Genomic DNA, 27,987 nt, shown 5'->3' with positions numbered 1-27,987 from the left:
TGTGGCATGCAACCACCAGACTGAAACACCAAAATCAGTTTATCTTTTAAAGTGAAGGACACCAACAAAAACTGGGCAGATGATCCCACCCAGTCTCCATTTTTACCACTCTTTAGCAGAACCAAGTTTTGTAGCTCTATTTTATATCTCGTGCTATTTGTTATTTGTTTGCATAACTGCCTGAAATTTTTCATCCAGAACTCAGCACATAATGGCATGGCCTGTTCTAAAACCAGACTGCTCTGCCCCTCAGTGAGCTCAGGACTGATTGTGTGCTACAAAGTGTAATCACAACTTGAAGAAATTCTGCTTTGTTTTGGTTTTTGTTATGCTCCAGTCCACGGGGTTAAGGGGTTACATGAGAATCTCAGTGCTGTGCTTGTAAAAATAAAGCTGAAGTAATCACTGGCTCTGATAATCTCAGAAAAAACCTCAAAAATATAAGCAAGGAAGACACAAAACTCCAAAGGACAACAATGCACTTTTTGTGGGTTTTGCTTGGGGTCTGACTCATGCTTTTTTGTGCCTCGGGGGTGACTGACAGTGACTGGATTCCCACTGGAATCTGCAGGCCCAGGAAGGTTTGGCTGTGAGGAGCAGGGATATGGACGCTCTCCCCGCCGTGCTTCCCTGTGTCTGCCTGGTCCATTAATTCCTAAGGGTTGTTGGTACAATCTGCTCATGATGGAGCTGTTGTGAGGAGCACAAACCTTGCTCCCACACCACTCAGGCTCTGATCCTTCCTGACTCAAGCAAACCACTCTGTTTTTCCTTCTCTTTGTAGTTATCTTTAAGCAAGAGGGATGACTCAGGTGCCTGCTGACTACCTGTCAACCACCAGCTCCTACAACTATGAGCCACCCCTCCCCTCCGTGGCTCGGGCCAGCACCCTCACCAAGGTCCCTCCAGCCAAAAAAATAACCTTCTTCAAGAGTGGAGACCCTCAGTTTGCAGGAGTCAAGATGGCCATCAACCAGCGGAGCTTCAAGAGCTTCAACGCGCTCATGGATGACCTCTCCCATCGGGTCCCGCTGCCGTTCGGGGTCCGGACCATCACCACCCCACGAGGAATACACTGCATCAGTGAGCTGGACCAGCTGGAGGACGGAGGCTGCTACCTGTGCTCCGACAAGAAGTACGTGAAGCCCTTCAGCATCACCTCTGGGGGACACAGGCCGGCCCCGCCACGGAACAGTCGCCCCTCCAGCACCATGAGGAGAGCGGCTCAGGAGGGCAAGCTGGAAGATTATTCCACACCTTTCACTCACCATGGCCCCAGAATACCCAAGAAAATCACTCTGGTTAAGAACGGGGAAAGTGGATTTCGGCGCTCCATCATCCTGAACCGCAGAAATGCCCGGAGTTTCAAAACGCTCCTGGATGAGATCACAGAGATCCTGCAGTTCCCAGTGAAGAAGCTCTACACTGTTGATGGGAAGAAGGTAAATATCTCTGATGCTGCTCAATTGTTCAAACAGGAGTCATCACCTTCCTTGTGATGCAAATCCTTTAGCTGATAGGTCCAAAAGTTTATCCACCTTACCTTAATCCTCCTGGCTTTGTTACATTAATTGCTTCCCCATTAATTTCACAATAGTTTGATGCAGAAGAATCATGTTCAGCCACTCAAGAACTTCATGCCAAATATTGTTTGGGGTCAGTAGGAGGTTTAATGTTTTTGCAGTCAGATATAAAACCTCTTCTAGTTACAGTGTTTCTCACCTTTTTTGGGGAGGCATGTCCCAACAGAGGTTCAGCTTTTCCATTCCTGACCACTGGGTATGGAAATTCAACAGAATAGGGGGACCTTTGCTTGCAGTTCCCCACAGAACAGGGTCCTGCTCATCCTGTGGGATCCTCAACAGAGAAAAGATAAGATAAAAGATAGTGATGATATGATAACCAACTAATAAAAAATTAAGGTTTGAGTGAGACCAAGAGATGATTTTGTATCGATGAATTAGTGAATCTGCTGTGGAGGGAATTCTTATAATAAATTCAGGGCATGGTAATCCCTTAATTCTTCTGAGCCCAAAGGAATTTCCTGGCAAACCTGAGATTTTCCTGACTTCTTCTCCATCTCTTTTGAGCTAACTAAGCCTTTACCTCCATTTTTTTGAAAGAATCCCGCGGGTTATCCTGTCTTGTCCCTGTCCCTGCAGTGAATGGAGATTTCCCAGCTCCTTTGCCACTTTTCCCACCTTTACAGGGCTGAGTGCCAGCTCCTCAGTGGCAAAAACACAACCACTTGTGGTGTCAGTTTCTGAGCCAGGTGACTGAAATGACCTGGCTTCAAAAGACCCATTATCCAGGAGGGGAAAAAATACAGGAATATTTTGCAATAAACTCATTTTTACCTGGCACAAGGAGAGGAATGTGCAGTAGGAAGGGGAGAGGGAGAGGATAATTTAAGCCATCCTTCCTGCTGGAAGCACCGTGTCTTATCACAGAGCTTTCTGCTATTCCCACCAGTCTGGAAAGAGCTTCCAACCAAACCAAATCCTGCTGCCAAGATATTTTATAATCTATGGATAGCTAACTTATTTTGCCACTGATTTCTCCAGTTTTAAAGACTTGGACTCCTGCTCAGTCCAGACGCACATCATAATCTTGTGAACTGATAGCAACTTTCTCTTTAATTTTTTGAGAATTTTCACTGATTTCTCTGAAGAAAAGTTTTGCCTTCTACTTCTAAGTGCAGTCTTAATGTTCCCCTTGTAATTCCTAAATGAATTCCCCACAATTTTCCTTCTAGTCATTATAAGCACCAATATTTTAGGTGGGATATGAGCTAAATATGCACTCTGTAAACACAAATCTTCAACTCAATGATCTTGGAGGTCTTTTCCAGCCTTTCCATGTTTTCCATCGGCAGAAATATGGATGTGGGTCAAACACTATCACTTAATCCCTCCATGGTCCCTCCAGATTCTACTTTTTTAGTATGAAAATTTTCATTACTGTTTTGTCAATAAATAGTTGATTTTCTATACCTTAATAATTCTATTTTCATTCCTTTAATTCCTGTGCAGAATATCACAGTGATAGGTAATGAGGGCTCCAACCTCAGCAACATCATCATCTTCCACATAATTAGGAGATATGTGATTATTAATACCTCTCCTGGGAAACTTTTACAGTGAGTTTTTGACTATTATTAATTTTTGTAACTTACCTCCAGCTTCCAAACTGTTCATCACTGTTAATTTAACAAACATTCCTGTTAGGACTTCCTGTTACTCTGGGCTTGGGTACAAAGCATTTACACCACAAAAAATTTCACTCTGTCTTGGATTTTCCAATCTTTTCCTTTCACATGGATTCTCTAAACTATCTCTGTTCTTCTGAGTTTTTTTGTCATAGCTCAGCTTCAACACCTCTGTTTTTGATACACAGCTGGCTGTATCTGAGTTTTCAGATATAATTGTTTCACTGAGGAGTGAAAATGGTGAATTCAATGCACAATTTTGAGCTTTCCTGAAATAACCTCCTTCCACTGGTGCTGGGGTTCAATTTTACCTATGCATCTTATCTTTATACTTAAATTTGCATTTTCAGTTAAAGACAATGGGAAGAAGCTTCCATTCTTCCATGATCATTCAAAGGTATCTGGATGTTTCGTGTTTCTTGGGTATTTCATTTTTTCTTGCATTATTCTCTTTAAAGAATAATTTAAATTCTCTTTAAATAATTTTGTGAACTTCTTTTATCCCAATTATCTATGTAATTTTTCCCCATGACTTAGGACAGAGATCTTTCTTGGATAGAGGGCTGGGATTGAGTGGAACAGTAACTTTTGATATTTATTCCCATATTTTGACAGGTTAGCAGAATAATTTGTAAGCAATGCATCTGGACTACTGATGGATTGACTTCATATTTGTCTGGCTCAGAATAACAAAATTCACATCATTTAACAGCAGGTTCACAATGTCTCTTTTTCAGCCAGTTTTTCCTAGAATTCTTGAAAACCAAACAAAAAAGAAAAAAAAAAGAAAAAAAAAGGTGAAAAATCTGTCCTACAGGTCAATCAATCTTCCATCAATGGAAGTTATGTTCACAGACCTCAGAGTATTTGCTCTCCAATCTCCTTTTGTTTCTTCTACTACTGTAATTCCAGATCTAAACTTAAATCCTAAAATGAGTTAAATCACCTCTGTCCCAGTGGCTCTGTTTTGATCTGCTTCATTTTCATATTCTTACCATTTTGATGAATAAATTCAGGACACTTTGAAATTACAAATCTTTATGTGGGTATAGACTTATACACACATGGAGCAGGTTTGTTTTGTGTTCCTTTCACGGAGTACTGATTTGAGAAAAGTGATTTCTTCCTTTTGTAGTCCACAAATTTTCCCAGTAAACCTCTAAGTTTAATTCAATCATAACTCAAAATTAATTCATAGAATCCAAGAATTTTAAAGCCCTGATTCTCATGGAAGTACATGCAGATTGGTTCTATTGGTATTTACATATTTGCATTTTCATTCTAACTCCTGAATCCTTGAGTGAGGTGAAACCAGTGTTTTTAATCCTAAACATCAAGCAGATTTCCTACTAGGAAATCATATTCCCATTGAAGTAGGTGTGAAGTGTTTGTACACTCATTTCATCAGGGCAAATAGCCCGTTTTCCCAAATTAACCAAGATTTTTCTTGCCTAGAAATTTAATGACTATGGGACTGGGGAAAAATTTAGTTCAGTTTTAGGTAAGCAAAATCAGTTAAACTTTCAGCAAGAAAAGAAATGTAAATCATAGGTTTTTTTCCAGGTCAAGCTACTTGTTGGTGTTTTCCAGGTGATTAACTAGAAATAATTGGATTAACTGCCCAAATAGAGAAATTTGCTATTTAGGTTAACATTGACACACAATTAACTGGCCAGTGAAACTCTATGCACATTTCCCATTTCTAAAATATAGACAATCCTGGACACAATTCATGAATTCATCTAAATCTGGTTTTTTTATGAGGCATTTGGGATGAAGGGACATTTTTCCTGTTGGACCCTCTTTATTAATTATAGAACATAGGAAGACTGACTGAGACTAGTAAATTAAGCTAGGCCAAGTTTTCATATACTAGTTACAAAGTACTACAGATGTTTAGATATTGGCAAACACAAATACTGGACTTTACATCCATTAGCTGATGAGACTGTTGGAAACCACATATTTCCTAGTTTTTACTGAGAACATCAGTTCTATGCTAAAAAAAGAACCAGGTGTGCAGATATCTCAATAAAAAGAAAAATTGGTTATCTTCTCCATCAAATGACCTTTTGACTCTGTTCTGGGAAGTTTTTATGCCACATAGTGGGTTTTCTTCCTCATGGTCTAAACCACAGGAATGCACCTCTGTTCAGATCCCCACCACCCGCCTCCGGAGAGGGAAGGATGTCTCTGGGGGCAAAGAGAGATCACAGAAAGGGCAGAAATCCTCCTAAGCTGTAAGAAATTACGTGTAGCGTGATGAGGCAGCGACAGAGGATTTCCCTTACAAATGGCAACTATCCAGGGCCCACCAGCTGAACAGTCATTAAGATTTCGTTAAGTCACAGGAACCCAGCACCATGACTGTGTCCAGGCACAGATGTCCTGATTTCTGAATCACTAGGCCTTCCTTTTACTGGCTGTGCTAAATTAAAACAAGAACCGAATCAAACTCTTAAAATCCAACGTTCCTTCTCACATGGCGTTTGAAACCACACTGTGAGATGGCAAATAGTCTACATAGTTCATGGCTACTGGTGGCAATTACCAAGAGCAGCTCAAATGGGATTTATCAGCCCTCAGAAGAGTTTTCCAGGGGATGTGGCCAGTTTTATGTTTGTTGGAGTGAGGCCAAGGCTGAGATGTTTTTTTGTTTGGGCGCACTCAAGGCTGACCGTAAGTTGTTACATTTAATGAGTGAATCTGATCCGGTTTTGTTGTGTGGAAAGGTCGAGTGGATGACCAGAAAGACTCGATTTTGCCTCAGATTCTGCAAGTGAGAACGTTGCAGAAGGAGCACTGTGTGCCACCAAATTTCCTTGAGGGATCAGAGAATTGCTGTGTGGGTTAATCAGGGGAGCGATCATGAGTTAAGGAATGTTTCCTCAGGCACCACGAGCTGGAGACTGTAAAGGATTAGTTATTAGAAACATCTTGGGGTAAGATCCCTCAGTTTTCTCCTGTGTTTGTGTGGAATTTGGCACAGGTTGTACTTACACAAGACCAACCATGCTGGGGCAAATCAAGCCATCCTTGACCATGTCCCAGTCTTGGAGAAAGACAAATGAAGTGACTCCTTCCCTTGTGTATCTTCCCAGTCTCCAGCAAGCTGTAGGATAAGACCTTCAGCCCAAAGGAGCACGATGAGCCCTCACAGTTATTCCAATAGCCAGGAGAGTATCAGAGCACAGACTCTGGCACCAAATGGCACAGTCTGTGGATAATCACACTTCTTAGCACCCAAAATAGGGTCTAATTCCCACAGGGGTGGCCATGCTCAAGCCGCTTCTTAGGAAAGCTCCCTGGCATGTGTGAACTCCCACATTCCACAATCCCAGGAATTGCTTGGGAGAGTGCCAGTTGATCCAGGCTTTAATTGCTCTAAAGACCACTCTAAGAAGCGTGGCAGAGGCAACACCGTTCCAATGCCCTCAATCCAGAATTGATTTAATTTAGCAGTAAAGACAAAACTTTTATTTTTAGATGTTATTAGCCAAGCTGGTGGCCTAGCTATTATTACTAGGTAGTTCTTGATAATGACTGTATTTACAGCGACCTAGGGGTGCAAGGCCAGGAAACAGGCTTGTCTGACATATTTCCTGACTCAGATTTACACATCCATAGAGCCATTCCTAGGACATCTGTAGGCTGCCCGCAGGCATCCTCTCGGCCACTCATGTTTGGGCTCTCTACCAAGCTCATCTGTCTTAATGACAGGTGTCATCAAGACCATGATGGAAGTGCGGGAGGAAAACGGGATACATGGAGGCAGATCAGCTGTTTTAAAATGTGGTATGTATATAAACAGTGAGAGAAGAGAGGTGATAATTTGCCTCCGTGGGATCGTTAATTTTCTGGTTGCACGTTGATGAATTCACTGTGACGCTCAGTTTCTGTGCTCAGGTATGAGGCACTGCAACCAATTCCAGCCCCTGATCTGGAGCAAACCGTTGTTATCAAGCGAGCTGTGCCACTTTTCCACCCACCACGTGTGTGACTCATGGTCTAAAAACAAACCACAGGTTTCAGGTTTGATATTCTCTGATTCCGTGCCAAAACCACAATGACTCCAACGAGATTTACACAAGCGATCTGTAAACCTCAGCAAAACTTTCCATGAACCTCATCCACAAGAAGATTCATATCCAGGTGTGTTTTGTGAACCTTTGAGATGCCCTGAGATCATCTGGCTGGGTGCCTTACAAGGTAGAGTTAAAGGGACCCCGTGTTTAGCCACTTTCTTATCTAGCATGCAGCAAATCTGATACTTTCTTATCTAACATACACCAAATGCAGATGATTCCTTTAGCCTGAGGAGGTTTTGTTCTTTCAGTAATAGTGGAGCAAAGTGTTATTGCTTTCTAATCCTTTTGAATTTAATCCAGGGCAAAGACTTTTCCAATAATGTTATTGAGTGTATGCAATACTCATTGGAATATCCTGAGCTGGAAGGGATTCCCAAGGATCATGCAGTCCAACTCCTGGCCCTGCACAGGACATCCCAAAAATCCCACAATGTGCCTGAGAGTGTCATCCAAACACTCCTAGAGCTCTGGCAGCCTTGCTGGTATGACCACTAATATTTCCTAATTCTTCTTAATAGCAATTTAGAAAATTCTACCACTCATTTAACTTCTCCTTATGGACTTCAATTATACAACCAAAAGCTTCTGCCATGCTATGGGTACCTCCTACAACTATTTTTGGCATTTCTGTGTTTTCCCCAGAATAAACTATTTTGTTTTTAAATGCAAGTGGTTTTGGAAAAAAAAAAAAAAAAAAAAAAAAAAAAAAGAGAGGAATTGAATTTTTATAGGTACAATTTTGTCACATTTAGGTTTTTTCCATCTTCAACAAATTTTAGAAAGTACTTAGAAGGAAATTACTTCTATAGTTACCAACATATAGAAGCTTAGACCTCTGGAAAGATTGTAGATGGTTAAAGAAGAGACAAAACACCCCAGACTTATATAATGCAGATTTGCCAATGCAACAAAGGGCACAAAAGTGCATAACAGTAATTTAAACTTGATATAAAAATCCTGGATGGGGGTTTTGTTTACGAAAAAAATGTACTGAGCCAATAAAACCAGCTCTATGTCAGTAACAGGTAAATTGTGGGAAAAAATCAGGATCCATCAGAAAAGGTTGTGTTACAAAATATTTTGTGAGAAATGTAAAGCTTTTCCTGTTGATGGTTCTCTTTATAGTTCAGAAAAGGAGCACCAAATAAAAGTGGACTTCAGGAGAGTAAGATTTGTCACCATGATCTCTCTATTTATTAATTTGCTGAGAGTACAAAAAATAGTGGAATTCCACCCTCTCCTGGAAAAACTGTGAATTTTCTGTGAGTACTTTCAGTAGAAATCACTGTTTCTTCAAAGAATTTTCACAGGAAAGTCTGTGGGGTTTTTTTCAAAGGGAAATTAGGTTTTACAAATGAAGACTTGGGAGTCTTTAGCCAGTAAAAGGAGACGAAAAGAGAGAATTTTTACATTTGCATCAATTTTCTTCTTCCTTTTGGGCCTTGAACGTGGAATTCAAAGGTTTCTGCTGCAACTCTTAGCAAGTTTTGGAAGTAAAAGCAAAATCCTTCCCACTTTACCCATTTGTACCATGGATTTTCAAAATGAGAGTGAAACCTGGACTCCATAACAAAAAAAAATACTCAATTAAACCAAAATTTTCAGCTGAATGTGTCTCTCTCTGTGCCCAGAGTTTCTGGAGCCCACAGATTTTACAAGACATCCAAGATGGGAAAACCATGGATCAATTCCCTATGGATCTGTGAGTTTGATCCAGGAGGGTTTATATCCTTAGTTCCAGCTCCCAGAGATAACTGGAGCAAAACTTTGTCCTTCCCTCCTTCCCCCACAATTTCCAACTGGAATACCTTCTCATCCATGATGTAAATATTCTCCATATGAAAGGAGTGAGTTTTGACAACTTCTGGTCATAGGGAAAAGCTCCCAAAGTTGGATCCTTCCCACTGACTCAGCCACCACAAGACTGAGCACAAGAACCAAATGTTTCACATTTTTCAAGGCATGTCAATTTTTCAGCTAATCCTGCCCCAGGAGAGGATCAGGGCAGGCTCTCAGGGTGGAGTGGATGTTACTCTGACTCATCATTTTCAAATGCTGATGTTGGATGGACCAAATCTAATGAACCCAATGCCAAAGGTGGGGGACTCTGATTTCAGCCAGAGGGTGACAAACATCAGCAGCGAAACTCTTCTAGAAAGGCCATCCTCTCTTCTCAGTCAAAATTTGTGCCTTTAACAGCAGTTTGCTCTTTCTCTGGCTGCTTCACAGCTTGAACAGTGGAAGACCTAATTTTGAGCTGACAGGGTGGGTGAGGAGAGAAAAGGCCATCAAAACTGATAAGGCCAGTGCAATGTGGAGATCTCCCCAAATCAATCCAGCACATTGTGAAGTCCTTGGGAAGCCTCCCATCCTCTTCATCAGGAACCAGCTCATCCTGCACACTGGCAGGACTGGTGGCACCCCTCACACAATCAAAACTTCCAAACTGAACCAGACTAGAAATCGCTTTTCTTCCCATTTTTAGCCTCTTCACCTGTTTCTTAAAAACACGCTTTCTCCGTGCCCTTATTTTCCCCATCAATCCTCTTCCCCTTTTCCCTTTTCCCATGAGGTGTTTCTCTTCTGCTGCTACCCAAGTGATTTCCAACAGCCACTGATTTTCTCATTGCAGTATTTCTCTTGGAATGATGGAAGAGTTGTTAATCCAAAGTACTTTTAGGGCAAAAGCTAGAATATTTTTTTTATGTGTGTGCAAAGTGTCATGCACAGGGAAAAATCGTCTGTGAGTACTCCAGGAAAAGCTGCCAGCAGAGCAATAGTTACACCTGATCTTTGCCTGTGCTTGACTAAGATAGCAGAGCAGGGCATTATTGCATTCTTCCTCTCTCTTTCACATGTTTTATTTGTCTCTTTGAGTGCTTCGTGTCCTTCCAAAACTCTCATTTTTTTAATGCATCTTTACACTCTGGGCAAACCTGAAAGCTGAACAGGTCATGTCTGTAAAAATCTAGAGGATGCTGATGTTTGGAGAAATGTTGGAATGGCAAATTATTTTACACTGCTGTATTTCAGCATATGGAGCACTGGATTTGCCCATATTCTCATTAAATAAGCATCAAAGAAAGGCAGCAGCTTGAAATCTGTGTTTAACAAACCACCTGCTCTTACAAGAGCCCTGAACACTGGAATCTATCCTGATTTATCTATCTTCCTTTGATAAAAGAAGGTTTTGGGATGAGCCTTCCAGTACCTGAAGGGAGCTTACAAGAAGGATGAAGAGAAACTTTGGACAAGGACATGGAGGAACAGGACACAGGGAATGGCTTCCCACTGCCAGAGGGCAGGGATGGATGGGATATTGGGAAGGAATTGTTCCTTGTGAGGGTGGGCAGGCCCTGGCACAGGGTGCCCAGAGAAGCTGTGGCTGTCCCTGGATCCCTGGAAGTGTCCAAGGCCAGGTTGGATGGGGCTTGGAGCAATCTGGGATAGTGGGAGGTGTCCTTGCCCACGGCACGGGTAGACCTGGATGATCCTTGAAGCCCTTTCCCACCCAAACCATTCCATGATTCTCTATGGATTTGGGGACCTGATATTTAATTTAGTTCAAGAATCCATGTGAGTTTTGGTTTGGGAAGATGCAGGGGATGCTGTGTCCTCTCTTCTGGACTAATAATTTGGATGCTAAATTTTCCAGAGGATTAAATCCCTCTCCATGCAGTATTTCCTCGCCCTATGTTCAGTATTACCTCTTGTTTTATGTTCCTCCTGGTGACAAGGAAGAGCCTTCTGACCCCTGCTGAAGCTAGAGAAAGGGAGGACAAGTCATGCACTTCCTGATCTCTTCCTCCTCCTTTTCTTCCACTGCTTTGCTAATTTGTATGTGGGCATGGAGTGGCAACACCCCATGATTCACCTTCTGACCACGGATTACCCAGCCACTCCCCAGAAGAACCACTCTCTAATTCCTCCGGTGCAAAATTTGGGGAAGGGAAGGGCAAATGGGCTCTTTGCATGAATAAAATGCAAAATCCATTATCATTACACCACGATACATCAGTTCAGAGCCTGGATGCCTCCGGATTGGATGTGGCACAGAAAACAGACAGGGCTGTTCACACTCCAAGGCAGCATAAATGGGAATGGAAGACAAAACAGAGCAGATGGAAGAGCTCTGTGAGAGGAGACAGTGAGACAGCACAGACCATGGACTCAGCCCATTGGCCTGTTCCTCAGTGGGTGTGTTTCCAGACTTTCCTGTTTCTCCCATGCATTTCTGCACTCCTTTGGAAGGTGGATTAGTTTATAGACTCATCCTCTGAACCATGTCTTGCATTATTTCCACATTCTGTCGAAGTCTCTGACGTCTTTGGTTGGCTGGCAAGGGGTCTCCTTCACTCTGCCTTCATCAGAAACTGGCATTTGTGTTCAGCTTCTGAGGTGAGCAAGGCTGAGTGGTTCTTTTTCCTCTGGGAAGAGCCAGAGGGTGGCATGTTCTCCACAACAACCAGCTGCTTCCGTGTTTTAGAGGAGTTATGTTTGCCTTACTTCTGTACAGGTATTGATGACATTTTACTATTGCGTTGCAGTAACACCTAGAGGTCCTTGCTGAGATCACAGCAGCTGGTGGGTCCTGAGCAGCAGAATTCATGGAGACAATCCATCCTCAACAGATAGCAGCTAGACTGGAAAAAAAAGGGTATTTCAGAAAAGAGGATGTATTTTCATTTACACCTCACTCGTACTGACATTTCCAGTGGAAGTTTAATGTCTGTAAATCATTTTTATCGGAAAGAACATCGAGTTTTTTGAACCAATCCATAAATGCCATATCCTACTGGGGCAGGGAGTTCCTCTGGTGAGGAATAATGAATCATAAATCACAGAATGGTTTGGGTTGGAAAGGACCTTAAAGATTATCTTGTTCTACCCCCTGCCACCTTCCAGCTGACCAGGCTGCTCCAAGACTCATCCAACCTGGGCTCTTGTCCAGAACTTCATTCACAGAATCCATAATCCTTTTGGATCCTGATCCAGAGTCTGTGGAGATCACCCATTTTCTCTCCATCTATTACAGTGGGAGTTGGATCAGGTTTTACAGTAAGATTGAGAAACTCAATTTAATTTTACTTCAATAAATTTTACATAATAAACTTCAATGGGAGTCTATTCCAACCCACTAAATGCCAAGATCTAAAGACTGATCCTGTGAATTTTGGTGGATTTTTGTCTCTGATAATCCAATCAGACTTAAATCTGACTGAGTTACATCAAGGGAACTCCGAAAAGGCTTAAATAGATCCTGATTTCAAAATAAACTCTTTGTTAACCCAACACCTTTATTATAAGCCATTATTTCTCTTCCATTTTATTCCTAACTGTTCACTTATGGATTAAAATGTTCTTGAAGTTCCCATGTTTTGGGACTCAGCTTGCAAATGAAGATATCTCACTTTCTAACTTTATGAAGGTGGTTGATGTTTCCCGCTGAGCTTTCCGGTCTCATATTTTTTATCCTGTCAGCCATCCTCAGGCACATGTTGGATACTCTAGAATATCTCAAATTGTTTCAGGAATCTACATTTAGACAGCTGCTTTGAGATGATTGACTCTGTCATCAGTGAGAGTCAGGTATATCCAAGGGGGGATGTTGATCTGGATCAGGTGAAATTACCTGTCTCCCAAAAGTATTGGCTGCTCTCCACCAAGAAGCCTTGATTGTAGATGATGAGTTAGAATCCTGTGTGATGAATTAATGAAGAAATATTAGAGCAGGGCATTCTCTTCTCCATCACATCTCCTTCAGGTGATTGCCGGATTTTAAGGATTTATAATCCATTGCCTTTGGGTTTATTTTAAGCTAAATTGTGGTGGGATTAAATGCTGTTTTCTCTGAATATCCTAGCATGGCTGCTCAGGAATCTTGCTGTGGCAGCCTGAGGGAAGTGGGGAATCAGTTTGCCGGAAGAATCTAAGGTTTTACTATTGCTTTAATATCACAGAAATTATTAAGGTTGGACAAGACCTCCACAATCATGAAGATCAACCTTCAGATTTATCACATCCCCCTTCAGTGGCTTTCAGTTTTCTCCACAGTCTGTGAGAGCTAAAGCAGATAAGAACATTCACCTTCTTGTCTTTCAGTTCCACTCCACTTTTTCTTAACTGATGTCTCCATGAAAATAACATCCATTTCTACAATAGAACACCTAATCACGTTATCACTGACTTTGGAAAATACTTCTGGAGATCATATCATCAAACCTTCCTTTTCCTCCATATGCTGGAATTCACACTGTTTTCTGCAGGATCATTTCCACCTCTTACCTAATCTGAACAGCAATTCAACATCAGATTATTTTCTCAGAATTTAATCCCATCTAATATTTCCCTTGTTTCTCTGAGGCTCACATGCTTCTGAAACAGGAATAGTACTGTGTCTGCTTTTCACCATGGTCCTACTGCCACATCTGATAATCTTCTCTTTCTCAAAGCTTCTGTCTGATGTCCAGTTCCTTCTCCCAGCATGAAAATCTCTGGCAGAAATTGTGTGGAAAATACAGTTGCTCAAGTCATAAAAACTTGGTGGTTGTTGTGTCCAAGAAGAACAGGATCACTTCTCTTGCACAATAGCAAAAAAGAGGCTGGAGCCCCTCTGCTCTGGAGCCAGGCTGGGAGAGCTGGGGGTGCTCACCTGGAGAAGAGAAGGATCCAGGGAGAGCTCAGAGCCCCTTCCAGGGCCCAAAGGGGCTCCAGGAGAGCTGGAGAGGGACTGGGGACAAGGGATGGAGGGACAGGACACAGGGAATGGCTTCCCACTGCCAGAGGGCAGGGATGGATGGGATATTGGGAAGGAATTGTTCCCTGTGAGGGTGGGGAGGCCCTGGCACAGGGTGCCCAGAGAAGCTGTGGCTGCCCCTGGATCCCTGGGAGTGTCCAAGGCCAGGTTGGATGGGGCTTGGAGCAATCTGGGATAGTGAAGAAGTCCCTGCCCATGGCAGGGAGTGGAAGTCCTGCAGCAGAATGGTATTTATTTAACACTCAGAATACATTCAGTTGAATTTAAAACTACCAATGAACAATGAATATAACAGTGAAGCATTACAAAGACGGACCTCTGGAATTATTAATTCAAAGAGATTAATCTAGGAAGGCATTAGGAAGAAAATGTACATTATAGACAGAAACACAGCTAAAGTGCTGTTGATGTCAGAAATACTTCATACTACAAATACAGACTATTTTAAGTGACATAACACAAGTGTATTCCATATAAATGAAAGTAGAAATTCCCTAATTCAGCTGGCCCAGCTCCATGGATCCCTGACTCTCTGTCATTGGCACCATCTATTTTCTGCACACAGCACAACAGTGATGAGTGTGATTGAAATATCTACACCGAGACGTGGAACCACGTGAAAAAATGTGGGCAAAAATAGCTTTCACTGAAAAAAAATGTCCTTTACAAATAGAAACAGTTCCTAGACTTAGTGGGGCTTGAAAGACAGATTCTTTTACTTTAGGGACAGAACATGTTTTGTGTCTATTTTTTTTTTCCCTCTCCCTCTTTTTCATTTTCTCTTCTATTTTATCCTCATGTTTGTTTGTTTTGTTTTTTTCTACTTGTATAAAATCAGGGGAAAAGATCTCACCAAGGCAATAAAAATAAAAAGAACAGGAAAAAAAAAAAAAAAAGAACAGAAAAGCAAAGAAGGAAATTAAATATACAGATGGCAAAAGCACACTTGAAATATTTATTAAATTCTAGACTTTCTATAAACTTTTCAAGTGAGCTAGAAAGATGTTTTCATTAGGACTATATAAAGATGTTTTCTTTAGGAATAGATGGACCAGAAGTGGAGTGAACAAAGGCAAGCTGAGATTTGTGAGCTATTTTTCTGTTCCATGGTACCCATCACATGAATTTGGCATTTTCGCTGCTTTGCAGAATTTAATGAAAGTTTCAGTGAGAAAAGCTATCTTATTTTGGGTTTCATAACAAGCTGGATAGGCTAGAACACAGGTGTTGTTATAACACAAACAGAAAATAAAAAATAATGGGAAGACAAAGGGATTTTTACTGTATTCCCACTAAAAAGTTGATACCGTGTGTTTTATTGTAACAAATGCTTTCAGAAGTGATTAACTGGATCTAGAATGTGCTTCCATTTATCTCTGTCCTGCTCTCTCACCCCCCACACATTTATCCTCTCATTCACACCAGATCCAGCATCAATCCCTTAGTGCCTCCCACAGTCCTGGTGGGACATCCTGGAAAACCTCAGGAGCATTTCCCAAGCTGAGGGCTTGGGCTCTGAATGGGCCCTGGTTCCTCATTCCTTGGCTGTAACCATATTCAGAGGCCGAGCTCTTCCCTTCACGAGCTGTCATTTCAGGCACGTGTGACAGCTGCAGAACTGTCATCACTGCTGCTCTGAGGTTCCTTATTTTGGTTCTCATTAGGGGAATGATGATTAAGTGACAGGGTGAGGTCAGGCTGCATCGTGCTGAGCCCAACACCAGTGCTGGCTTGGTAACCCATGGTGGGGTCCCCTCTTGTTGAGGTCTTCCCTATGCCCTAGAGATGTTCTCCTGATGTAGCAGGCTGAGGAGGAAGGGACATCCCACATTGTGGAGACACACAAAGCTGCCAGAAATTGGCCACTCTAAAGTCCTCTCAGACAGCAAGAGAGTCTTCCCCTTCTTTTGAAAGACATCAAGTATTTTACCTGAGGGCTCAACTTCAGTCTTTCAAATGAGAGGATGCAGGAACAAGATGGAAGATGGGTCCAGGATCAGTCTGCCAGTGCTTCCCACAGGACTGATTCCTACTCTTTGAGTGAGACAAATATATTTGGGTAAAAGCTGGATAGGGATCCGAGAAACCTGCTTCACCTGCTTCAGCTGAAGATGTCCCTGCTCATTGTATAGGGTTGGACTGGATGGCATTTAAAAATTCCCTTCTAATTCAAACTACTCTAGGATTATACAGTTCCATGAAAAGTGACTCATGAAAGAGTTGGTGTGTGATCCAGGAACAGGTCATGTGGTGAGGATGAAGGGTGCAAACCTGAGTTCTCATAGAGGAACAAAGATTTCTTCACAGGCACTTCCCATACTGGGGACAATGTCTCTCACTGTCCAGCAGTGAGGCAATACTTGGGGTTATAACTGAAGCAGTATTTAAGGGAATATTAGGGGAAGTCACAATTCTTGTCCCTCTTCCTCAGCAAGAAAAGGATCAACTAAGGGACAAAACTAATTGTAGCATTTTTCATGTAACAAAAGCTGCCCCGTACAGGAGCTAGAAAATTTTAAATGTTATAATTCTCTGTAAGGCAAACTGAAACACCTCCAGTTCCATCCTCTTCCTCACTACCATATGGAAAATGACCAAATTTTTCCAGAATATGTGAAATCTTGTATCATACATAATAAATGAAATCTATTCTCTCTTAGGCAATCTCTCCCAGCCCTTCCCTATCTTAGGAAATCTGATCAAAAAATAGCAGAGCTTCACTTTCTATGGAGGAATTCTCCAACAGGCTCTGGTAGACCCCTAAGTTCTCCAGAACCACGTTTATTTTCATTGAATCACAGAATATCCTGAGCTGGAAAGGACCTACAGGGGCCATCAAGTCCAACTCCTGGCCCTGAACAGGAAAACCCCAAAAACAGCATTGCATGCCTGAGACCATTATCCAAATACTCTTTTATGTAGGCCACAACTCCTTGTCAGTAGATTCCAGGCCTGGAAGAACCGAATTCTTCTGTCTGGGCTCACGGTGCTCCACTTGCTGTTCCCTTTGCAGATTGACAGCATGCAGGCCCTGCTCCACTGCCCCAGCGTGCTGGTGTGTGTCGGCCGGGAGCCATTCAAACCTATATCCATGGAGAATTTGAGGAAACACTCGGTGGAGAAGCTGCCCAACCTGCCTCCCTGCTCCAACAATGGCAACAATGTCAACGAGAACAATGACAGTAAGAAAACCTCGGGGCCGTGTCGCGCGGCCGTACCCAGGCCTGTGTCCCACAGCATGGGGGTTACGGGCCCCTATTGTGCTGCCCCAAAGTACAGATTTCATGTGGAAAATGCACTTCCCTCTCCCTGCCTCCCAGGCCTTTCCATCCTCCCCTTCTTTTTCTCTGGTTTCCTTCTAGGATTTCCTCCCTGCACCCCCTAGTCTTTCTTTTACATGCTCCCCATGTCTGGCTGACTTCCCTTCCTCTTTCATATCTCTAGGTCTCCTTTTCCTTCCAGAAATCCCTCCTTTCCTGTGTCTGTCCTCCCAGACCCTTGAGATTTCCCACGAATCCTCTCTCCCCTCGTTGTCTGTCCTATCATGCCTTCACTCCTGCATTTTCCTGCACCAGGACCAGAGGATGCCCTGGTTCTGACTCAGTTTCTCCTGCAGGTTACAGCTGGCCTTTCAGGAACAAAATGTGTTTTTATGGAAAGATTATGTTCAGGAAGGAGTATGTTATGGATTATTCAGGATTATATTTCTTTGGCACTCCATCGTGAGTTATTTAGGGTCACAGGTAATTAAACCAACCACCTTCAGTAGCTTGGGAAAAGAAACATCCCGATCCCAAAGGCAATTAATCTCACCTGTATTAAGGATTTATTGTAGGATGAAATTAAATGTGCCCTGGAGGTGCGTCTGTTTCTCTCCATTGTCAATACCAGGAGCTTGGAAAGATTCATTTGTGTGTTGCCAACAAGTTGTAGAAACTCAAGGACAGAGCCATCCTACGCTCACTGTTTAGACATAAAATATTGGAGAGAAACATGGGAATAAACTGGAGCTTTGCCCATCAAAAGACTGAGCAAATCCATCAGTTCAGTGATTAGGATGGTTAGGGAAGAGCTATTTCAGCTGATTTCTATGTGCTCCTGCTCCACTTCCTTCCTAAAATTCCCTCCAACCAGCTGCATATCCATATGCCCACGGAGGCACAGGATTATCCGGGTATATGTACGAGGAAATTTTGGACAAACTTTTACTCGAAACAAGACAGATAAATGTCTTGCAAGACAACCTGATAGAAACATATTCTGCTTGAAATGAAGGGACCTAAACAAACCTGTCCACATCACTGCACAGGCAATAAAAATGTTCTTCCAATTGCAATTCCTAAATTCCCTTATTCTCCTTGATTTCTTCTACAACTCCCACTATTTCTCTTTGTAATTCTCACCAGCTTACAATTCATTTTCTGTTTGTTCTTTTTGTTTTAATAAGAATATAATTATTCTTAGTGGCACATCCCTGCAGGGACTGGGTGTTACTCTGGTTAACATGGCCACACATTTCCTGGAATATGGGTGGAGAAGTGGACGATGCATAATAAATGAGTGGTTAGCTAAGGAAGAGGGTCACTTCTCTATGTATTTTTCCCTGGTTAAATAAGGGTAATGAAAACCTCCACAGTTAAATAAAGGAATATTTGCAATGTGATAAAATGCTCAAACTCAGAGACTAAATTGCTGTATATGTGTATGTATATGTATATATAATTTTTCTTAATTTTACTTCCTGACATGCACTTAATAAAACAAAGTGTTTGTGGTTCAATTTGTTTTTTAAAATAAAGTTAAGCTGTAGAAGACTTTATTATAGATTATTAATTCAAAACATAATATTTAACAAGGAAGTTGGACTAGATTGTCCCTTCCAACCTTAACTATTCTATGATTAATGGACATCATGAAGTCAATGACAAATTTTCAAATTTTGTAAATTGGCATAGGCTTGGCCTTAATGGAATCACATCAGGATTCAATAGTTTGAGGGCTTGACTTATATATATATTGTCATCTTTATATGAATTAACATCTCTCTCTATCTTTCTTTTCTTCACTCCAGTGAACTTCGGACTGAAAGCCAAAAAAAGCGTTATCCATCCACGGTCAGCATCCAGCAACAGATCGATGAGATTTTCCTTGTCATCAGAAAAGTCATACCCCAATGGCCTCGTGGCCTCTCCAGACAACGGGGCACCCTTCTCCAATGGCTGCTCTCACCCAAAAGCTGGGGACCTGGTCCAGTCCTTGGTCAACGACGACATCGAGAAGCGGGTCCATGTGAACAAGGATGGGAGCTTGTCCGTGGAGATGAAGGTTCGCTTCCGTTTGCTCAATGATGAGACTTTGCAGTGGTCCACTCAGATCAAGAAGTCCAACCTGATGAACCGGCTGCCTTGTGAAGAGTCAGGAGTGGAGGAGGACGGTGGACTAGATCCCCTACAGAAAATGAACCCGGAAGCCAGCTCGGAAGCAGATGATTCCTTATATCCCTGTGATATCGATTCCTACATGTCCAAACTTGAGGAATCAGAATGTGACGAGGCCCACTGTCACAGCTGTGGAAAGAAACACCAGGACTATGACATTTGGAAGAACCCCATGCACATGTCCCAGAGGGAAGAGCCCAGCGTGCGAAGCACCTGGCACACGCGGTCGTCATGCTCCAGCACATCTTCCCGGAGGAGAGTAGTCCACAAAAAAATGACATCTGTAGATAGCATCCACACCACATCCAGTGAGGAATTCTCTGAGCACATTGTGAGAGAGTCCTCATCCTACTCAGAGACTATAAAGAACAGAGTGGCGTATCGATCCGTTAAAAAGTGTATGTGCCGAAGTGATTTATCTACCGGTGCTTCCAATGGAGAAGAACAGCAGGAATACACTCAGACAAGCACAGGAAACAGCCAGAGGCCTTCATCCTTGGGCTTGATGTCACATTCAAGCTGTGAAAACAACCTGGACACTCAAGACACCCCTGAAGACCAGGAGATCACCAAAATAATTTCACAAAATGAGGATGCAAATTGTTTTGAAGCTTCCTCTGTGAAGTGCTTGAAGGATGAGGAGGAAGAGGTTGAAAGCAGCAGAGTTGGGAGTGTCATGTCCAGGTCATCTCTGCAGTCCAAGCAGAGCAAGAAGAACGTGTGTGAGGAAACGAGCAGCGTGGGCAGGAGCATGTCCTCCTCAAGCCTTCAGAAGGCAAATCAGGGAGAAAACAGCCAGTGCTCCACCCCTGCCAACAGCGTGCACAGCAAGTCCAGTAACTGCACCACACCAAAAGAAAAGACTGAGCAGAGTGACCCCTCTGATGACAACCCAGTGGTGTCCTCTTTCTCCAGTGAGTCCTGCCCCAAGAAAGAGACTGAAGAGGTGGAAGCAGAGCAGGAAGAAAGTGAAGTCAATGAAGTCAGCTCAGTGTCAGCAAAAACAAAGCCAAGCCAGTCAATCAGGGATGAGAGCAGTGAAGGGGAACAATGCTCTACGCAAGGAACCCACCGTTCCAAGGCTAGTGACATGAACAGCAAGAAAAGTGGCAGTGATGAGAACATTCCATGCAGTGTCTCTTGCTCTTCCAGAGGGTCCAGAAAGAGCAAACGCAGCCACCTTCATTTGGATGCACAGTCTGAAATATCTGTCTCTTCACTTGAATCCACTCCAAATAAAAAGAAGAGTTCGCTACATGCAGATGATGCGAGATCGGGCAGCAGGGCATCAATTTACTCCAAAAGCTCATGTGAAACCAAGAAAAAATCTGTTGGAGACACCATATCTCATAAGTCAGCATCTCTTCACTCAAACATTTCATCTACCAGTGAAGCAGAGGCAAATGCAGGTCCTGCTGAGGAGAAAAGCTCAAAAAGTACTGCCAGTGGCTGCAGTGAATCCTCAAAAAACTCAAAGAAGAGAAGCCATAAAGAAGAAAGCAGCAAGCCATCATCCCTCTACTCAAGTTTTTCAAGTCCTAATGGAAAAGCTGGAGAGAGTCATGCCAAGATTAGTTCAGAACCCTCTTCTTCAAAACAGGGAAGCATGAGTGGGAGTGTATGTTCAAAAGTTGACCACTCAGCTGAGGATGGCATTAGGAATGGAAAACCTACAAGTAGCTCCTCAAGAGTCTCTTCAAAGTCAGAAATAAAAGATAAATGTGTGTTGACACAGATATCCCAGGAAACCGATGATAGGTGTTCACAGTCAAACATGTCTCTATCTTCAAAATCAAGGCAGACAAACACAAAAAATCTTTGTGTGAAGGTGTCAAACTCCAGCCGGGCATCGGTGTCAGAGACTATGTCAGTGTGCAGTCTGCACTGCCCTGCCCCACCAAAAGGGAAGCCAAAGAGAAAAAATATGCGTTCAACCATGTTGAAGAATTCCTCCATCAGCAGCATCGGCACCGAGTCTGTGCTGACCGCAGGAAGAGAGCAGAAAGAAATTGTGGATTCCTCCAAAGCAACTTCCTATGGTTCTAAATCCACTGCAGCCAAAGGAGATGGTCAGAATAATAAAGTGACTGATGATTTTTGCAGCAAAAAAACAGAGGTAGAGGTAGAAGACACAAGTGTTCCGGAGGAAGGAGGTGATTTAATGCCATCAGCTCTACCAAATACATCTCCAGAAGAAGTTGTGCAAGAATGGCTCAGAAAAATCCCTTCGGAAACGTTGCTTATGAAATACGAAATGGAGGATGACGGAGAGAAGGAATGTGCAGAGTCGACCACTGAGGTATCACACTGTACAAATGCTGAGGAAGCCCCAGAGGAGGAAAAAGCTGAGGAAAAGGAGGAGGAGGAGGAGGAGGCTGAAAAGGATGAAGCAAAGGATGAAGCAAAGGATGAAGCAAAGGATGAAGCAAAGGATGAAGCAAAGGATGAAGTGGAAGAAGAGAAAGCAGAAGACACAGCTATTATTGAAGAGGCTGAAGAATGCGTGAACCAGGAAGAAATCTCTGAGGTTGCACCTGAAGCTGCCGAAGCTGAGCAGGCAGAATGCAACAAGTCAGTTACATCCAGCCAAAATAACAACAAGAGAGACCTGCCAACCTCTGTCCAGACGTCTGTCCAGATCATGAAGGCCTTGCTCAGTTCAAAGCACGAGACCAAATTTGACCGATCAAACAGCTTGCCTGAAGTGTCCCCCACAATGGGGAGAAAACTGAGTAATTCTGCTAACATTTTGATTTCTTGTCTTGCCAGCCTTCAACTCCTTGATGAAGAGTCAGAGGATCCATCAGAAAACTCAAAACATTTGAATAAGTCAAGGTACACAGAGCTGCTAAACATTTTTCAAGCCCTCTGGTTTGGGTGCACTGCTGAAAGGAGTGGCCCAAGCTCAGGCCAAGAGGCAAGCAAACCAGCAAAGCCAGTGTCTGGGTCTAAGGTCCCAAAATCCATGGATCACGCCTTCACTGCCATGTCCTCCTCTGGGGTTGATGTTTGCAGTGGCTCTGGTGGCTCAGGAGAAGAGTGCACAGCTGGTGCCACGTTGGTGGCACAGAAAACCATGGAATGCAAATCAGCCGAGCAAATGGAAAATGCAGAGACTGGCACAGAACTGACTGAGGTTGAGGAGCAAAGTAAAGAGGAAGAGCAGCCATCCCGCCCTTCCACAGCCTGCTCAGAGGCAAAAGGTGAGGGAAAAGCAGAGTCTGCTAGAGAGGAGTCTGTAATCCAGGAGGAAGAAGAGAATAAGGAGGATCAGGGCAGTAACTGTGAGCATGGTCAGGAAGAAGGGGGAGAAAATGAAAATGAAGCAGAAAACAAATCAGCTGAAACTGGAGAACAGGAAAAAGCTGAAGCTGTGAATGATGAAGTCCCACAAGAAAAGCCTGAAGAGGAAGCTGATCAGCCAGAGACTGCTGGTGATGCCGATGTTGGTGATGCTGATGTCAGGACAGAGCTGAAAGATGAGTTGCAAGAGGAGCCCCAAGAAGAGTCTCCAAATGACCCTGAGCCCAAAGTCAATACACCCACCATTGTGGACACATCCGTTGTCCAGCAAAACTCTGTGGATCCAGACCCAACCTGGGTCCTGAGACTACTCAAGAAAATCGAGAAGGAGTTCATGACTCACTATGTCAATGCCATGAATGAGTTTAAAGTCAGGTGGAACCTGCAGGACAACCAGCAGATGGATGCAATGATACTGGAGCTGAAGGAGGAAGTGAGTAAAAGGATACAAAAGAGCATAGAGAAAGAGTTGAGGAAGATCAAAAGCAGGGCTGGAAGGAGGATGCCAAGGCCTCCAGAAGAGCCACCCACACGTGAGTCCAAACTCCAAACTGAGCAGAGGAGATGGCGACTTCAAACGATGCATAAAAAGTCCCTCTTTGGAGACAAGAATGGTGCCCAAATGAGGCTGGAGGAGACGACAGACTTATCATTAGATGTAGACAATGACTTTAACCTTAGTGCAGCCTTGGAGGACAGCATTAACAAACAATCCAGTGAGGAGGAATATTGCCCTTGTGACTCCTGTGTGAGGAAAAAACTGGCTTCCAGGCCTGCCAGAGCCCCTGTGGTGGCCACCAATGCCCCAGTCATGAAAGCCTTTGATTTGCAGAAAATCCTGAGGCTGAAGAAAGATGACAATGAGGAAGCCATTGTCGCAGAAGCAGCCCAGGACACCAAAACACTTCCCAATGGTTCTGTGGAGGAAGGGGCAGAAAACGAGGAGAAGGATGAGGAGCAACCTCAGACAGGTGAAAGAGAAGCGGAGGATGATGAAGGAAAAGAGCCAGAATTAAATGAAGATGATGGTGCAACGTTGAATGGAGATGGAGAAGAACCTGAAGTAGCAGATAGTCAAAACGCTGAGGTGGAGGATGAGGCCAGAATTGAAGAAACCAAAGAAGAAGCAGAAGAAGGAGAGGAAGAAACACAAGAAGGAGAAGAAGAGAAAGAGGAAGAAGAAATGGCCAAGGCTGAAGAGGAGGAAATAAAAGAGAAGGATGGTGAAACTAATGAAGATGAGGAAGTAAAAGAGGAAGAAGCAGAAGAAACTAAGGAGGAAGAAGAACTAAATGAGGAGGAAGAGAAGGAAGAAGAAGAGGGAGTGAAGGAGGAAGAAGAAACAAAGGAGGAAGAAGGGAAGGAGGAAGAGGAAGAAGTAAAGGAAGAAGAAGAAGGGAAAGAGGAAGAGGAAGGGAAGGAAGGAGAGGAGGAAGCAAAAGAGGAGGAGGAGGAAGCAAAAGAGGAAGAGGAAGAAGCAAATGAGGAGGAGGAGGAAGAGGCCAAAGAGGAGGAGGAAGCAAAAGAGGAAGAAGCAAATGAGGAGGAGGAAAAAGAAGAGAAGGAGGAAGAGGAAGAAGAAGCAAAAGAGGAGGAGGAGGAAACAAAAGAGGAGGAGGAGGAAGTGAAAGAGAAGGAGGAAGAAGAAGCAAAAGAAGAGGAGGAGGAGGAAGCAAAAGAGGAGGAGGAAGTAAAAGAGGAGGAGGAGGAAGTAAAAGAGGAGGAGGAGGAAGCAAAAGAGGAGGAGGAGGAAGCAAAAGAGGATGAAGAAAAAGAAGAGAAGGAGGAAGAGGAAGAAGCAAAAGAGGGGGAGGAAGAAGCAAAAAAGGAGGAGGAGGAGGAGGAGGAGGAAGAGAAGGAGGAAGAAGCCAAAGAGGAGGATGAAGAAGCCAAAGAGGAGGAAGGGAAGGAAGAAGATGAAGAAGCCAAAGAAGAGGAAGAAGAAGCAAAAGAGGAAGAGGAGGAAGAGGAAGCTGAAGAGGAGGAAAAGGAAGGGAAGGAGGAAGAAACAAAAGCAGAGGAAGAAGCAAAAGAGGAAGAGGAGGAAGGAAAAGTGGAGGAGGAAGAAGCAAATGAGGAAGAGGAAGCACAAGAGAAGGAGGAAGAGGAAGAAGTGAAAGAGGAGGAGGAAGAAGAAGGGAAGGAGGAGGAGGAGGAAGAAGGGAAGGAGGAGGAGGAAGAAGCAAAAGAGGAGCAGGAAGAAAAAGAGGAAGAGGAAGAAGCCAAAGAGGAGGAGGAAGAAGCAAAAGAGGAGGAGGAAGAAGCCAAAGAGGAAGAAGAAGAGGAAGAAAAAGTGAAGGAAGAAGAAGCAAAAGAGGAGGAGGAAGCACAAGAGAAGGAGGAAGAGGAAGAAGTGAAAGAGGAGGAGGAAGAAGAAGGGAAGGAGGAGGAGGAGGAAGAAGGGAAGGAGGAGGAGGAAGAAGCGAAAGAGGAGGAGGAAGAAGAAGGGAAGGAGGAGGAAGAAGAAGCAAAAGAGGAGCAGGAAGAAAAAGAGGAAGAGGAAGAAGCCAAAGAGGAGGAGGAAGAAGCAAAAGAGGAACTGGAGGAAGAAAAAGTGGAGGAAGAAGAAGCAAAAGAGGAGGAGGAAGAAGCAAAAGAAGAGGAGGAGGATGAAGGGGAGGAGGAAGAAGCAAAAGAAGAGGAAGATGTAAAAGAGGAGGAAGCAGAAGAGGAGGAGGAAGAGAAAAAAGAGGAAGAAGAAACAAAAGAGGAGGAAGGGAAGGAGGAAGAAGAAGGAACAGAGGGTGATGAGGAAGCAAAGGAAGATGAGGGTCAAACAAAAGAGGAGCAGGGAGTGGAAGAGAAAGAAAACCCAAAAGAGGAGGAGGAAGAAGCAAAAGAAGAAGAAGAGGGAGAAAAAGAGGAAGAAGAAATAAAGGAGGAGGAGGAGGAAAAAGGGGAAGAGGAAGAACAAGAGGAAGAAGCTCAAAATGAAGAGCAAGAAGCTGAAGAAAAGTCCGAAGGTGAAGGTGAAAATGAAGCTGAAGAAGCAGAGGAGCCAGAGGATGAGGAAGTTGTGGCTGATGATGAGGCAGAGACATCAGAATGCAGAGGAGATGCTGAGGGCTCTGGAACTGACAACAATCCTGAAGGAGATGCTGTGGAAGGAAATGAAGAAGCTGAGCAAGATGAAGCTGAGGCAGAAGAAGACGCAAAACCAGAGTCAGGAGATGAGGCTGAGGAGAAAAACAGTGAAGAAGATGAGAAACCTGATGAGAATGGTGAGGAACCCACTGGTGATGACCCTGACAAGGCACATGAAAAACACGAAGACCAAGGCACCAGCAAAGTTTCTGAGAAAGCTTCAAAGACCAAAGGCAGGAGAACCAGCAAAAGGTTAGAAACTCTGAAAAAATCCACAGCCTTTTCTTGTTATTCTTCTGTTGGAAACTTCTCACAGCAATCCCAGAAGGGGTCTGATGATGAAGAGGAAAGAGTAGATGAAGAAGAAGTAGTCGAAGAGGAAGGAATAGTTGAAGAGGAAGCAGTAGCTGAAGAGGAATGCAAAGGTGATGATAGCCCTGCTAGCGACCACCCCAATGGAGAGGTTCGAAGTGATGAGAGCTCCAAGCCCTCCCAGATGTATCCTGACAGTGAGGAAGAGGAAGAGGACAAAGAATCTTCGGGTTCTGATCCTGTGGGAGATGAGGAGCAGCCAGATACTGAAGGTGCAGAGCCAAAGGAGGCTGAAAACACTGAGGAAGTTCAGTCTTCTAAAAAGAAAGAAAACTCTGATGAGATTGACCAGGATGACCTGGACTTCTAGAACTGCTGACAAAAAACTGACTTTTTCTCTCTTTCTTCCTTTCTTTCTTTTTTAAAAGTTAAAATTTTCATTGCATATTTCATTATCTCTGGTGAGTTGAGCCCTCGTAATCGGCTTTTCTTCTGAGTTAAATGTGGTAAACTCAATCTTGAATCCTGTGAGTAATGTTGCGATTACCTGCCCTCATTTCTAGAGGGCTAGTAGCTCATTAATATCCTGTGGTCTCAATAGGTAAGTGATTTAGGGAAAGAGAAGGCTGTTTTGTTTGGGATACCTTCTAGGTCCCACCCTTTAAGCCACGCTGTTTGCTGCTGGAGTGATCTGTGGCTCTGCTGGGCATCGTCTCTGTGTGACTTTGGGATGCCTTTCACCTGTTGCACACTATTTTCCTGGAGAGATTGCCAATCCACAGAAACACGACAAAATTCGGATTCATTGCCAAAGTCTGGTCAGAGCCCACAGAGATGTACATTCATCTTCCTCCTTACCCTACCTTCCCTATACCCTGTATATTCATCTTTCCCTCACCTACCCCACCTCCTCTGTACCCAGAAAAAAGGGTCTGAGATACCAAAGATTTTCCCCTTTTTTTTCTTTTTTTTTTCTTTTTTTTCCCCTTTAGTAGATGTTGAGCTCATTCCTCATTTCAATGGAAGCCTCAACATGGAAAAAGGTCTTTCCAGTAGATCCTCTTCCAGACCCCATCTCTCTGTACTGTGCTCATCACTGTAGTGGTAGATAAAAAAGATGAGTTAATTCACTCTGTCAGGTCTCTGAGAAGTGGTTGAATGCAATATTGACCAAATTAGGGATAGATCCAATCCCTTGTGATGTCCTTTACTATGCCAATGATGGTATTGAAGCACTTTACAACCATCTGGGATCCCTCAGACAATTTTGCACGAGGCCCTGTTCTGGAGCTAATGGGATTTGCAATGGCTCAGTGCCCCATCCTTGCAGACAAAATTTAAACTAATTTTCCCTTTAACATGGAAAAGCTTTGGGCATTTGTGCTGCAGCAAACAGCTGGAAAAGGCTGAAGCAGTTATTGGAGAGCTTGGACTTTACAAACCACACTAGAACTGCAAACTTCATTTAGCAACTGTTTTTTACCAGATTGTAACTTTTTTCTTTTTTTCTTTTTTTTTTTTTTCTTCCTCTGGGGAAATACAAACATTTCTGAATAAATGCCCAACTAATGCCAGGAGAAGTTTGACCATACCTCAGCTGCATACTCAAGTAAAGCTCTTAGGGACACAGTTCATTTTATCAAAAATTTGCAGGGGGAATAAAACAGAGAGGTTGAAAACAAAATGCCTTAAATCGTATGGAGAAAAAGTATGTGTGTAGTGTTGTGCTGGGTTTGTGAAGATGTATGCAGACATCTAAATAATCAGTATTCCAAACTAAATAATTCCTGTGGTCTT

General features: G+C 43.3%; 1 protein-coding gene across 1 annotated transcript; it reads left to right on the top strand.

Annotated features, from left to right (window-relative positions):
• The first annotated feature begins 803 nt into the window (after window positions 1-803).
• RP1L1 (RP1 like 1) lies at window positions 804-26,560 on the top strand. The gene is made up of 7 exons (XM_058834407.1): window positions 804-1,442; window positions 17,067-17,235; window positions 19,125-20,603; window positions 21,396-21,790; window positions 21,851-22,326; window positions 22,957-24,364; window positions 25,262-26,560. Exons 1-7 carry the CDS (start codon window positions 804-806, stop codon window positions 26,558-26,560), a joined length of 5,865 nt encoding a protein of 1,954 aa, XP_058690390.1.
• Window positions 26,561-27,987: the final 1,427 nt, after the last annotated feature.

The sequence above is a fragment of the Poecile atricapillus genome, chromosome 3 (genome assembly GCF_030490865.1).
Source record: "Poecile atricapillus isolate bPoeAtr1 chromosome 3, bPoeAtr1.hap1, whole genome shotgun sequence".
Classification (NCBI taxonomy): domain Eukaryota; kingdom Metazoa; phylum Chordata; class Aves; order Passeriformes; family Paridae; genus Poecile; species Poecile atricapillus.
The sequence above is the reverse complement of the archived record's forward strand: the minus strand, read 5'-3'. Positions and strand labels throughout refer to the sequence as shown.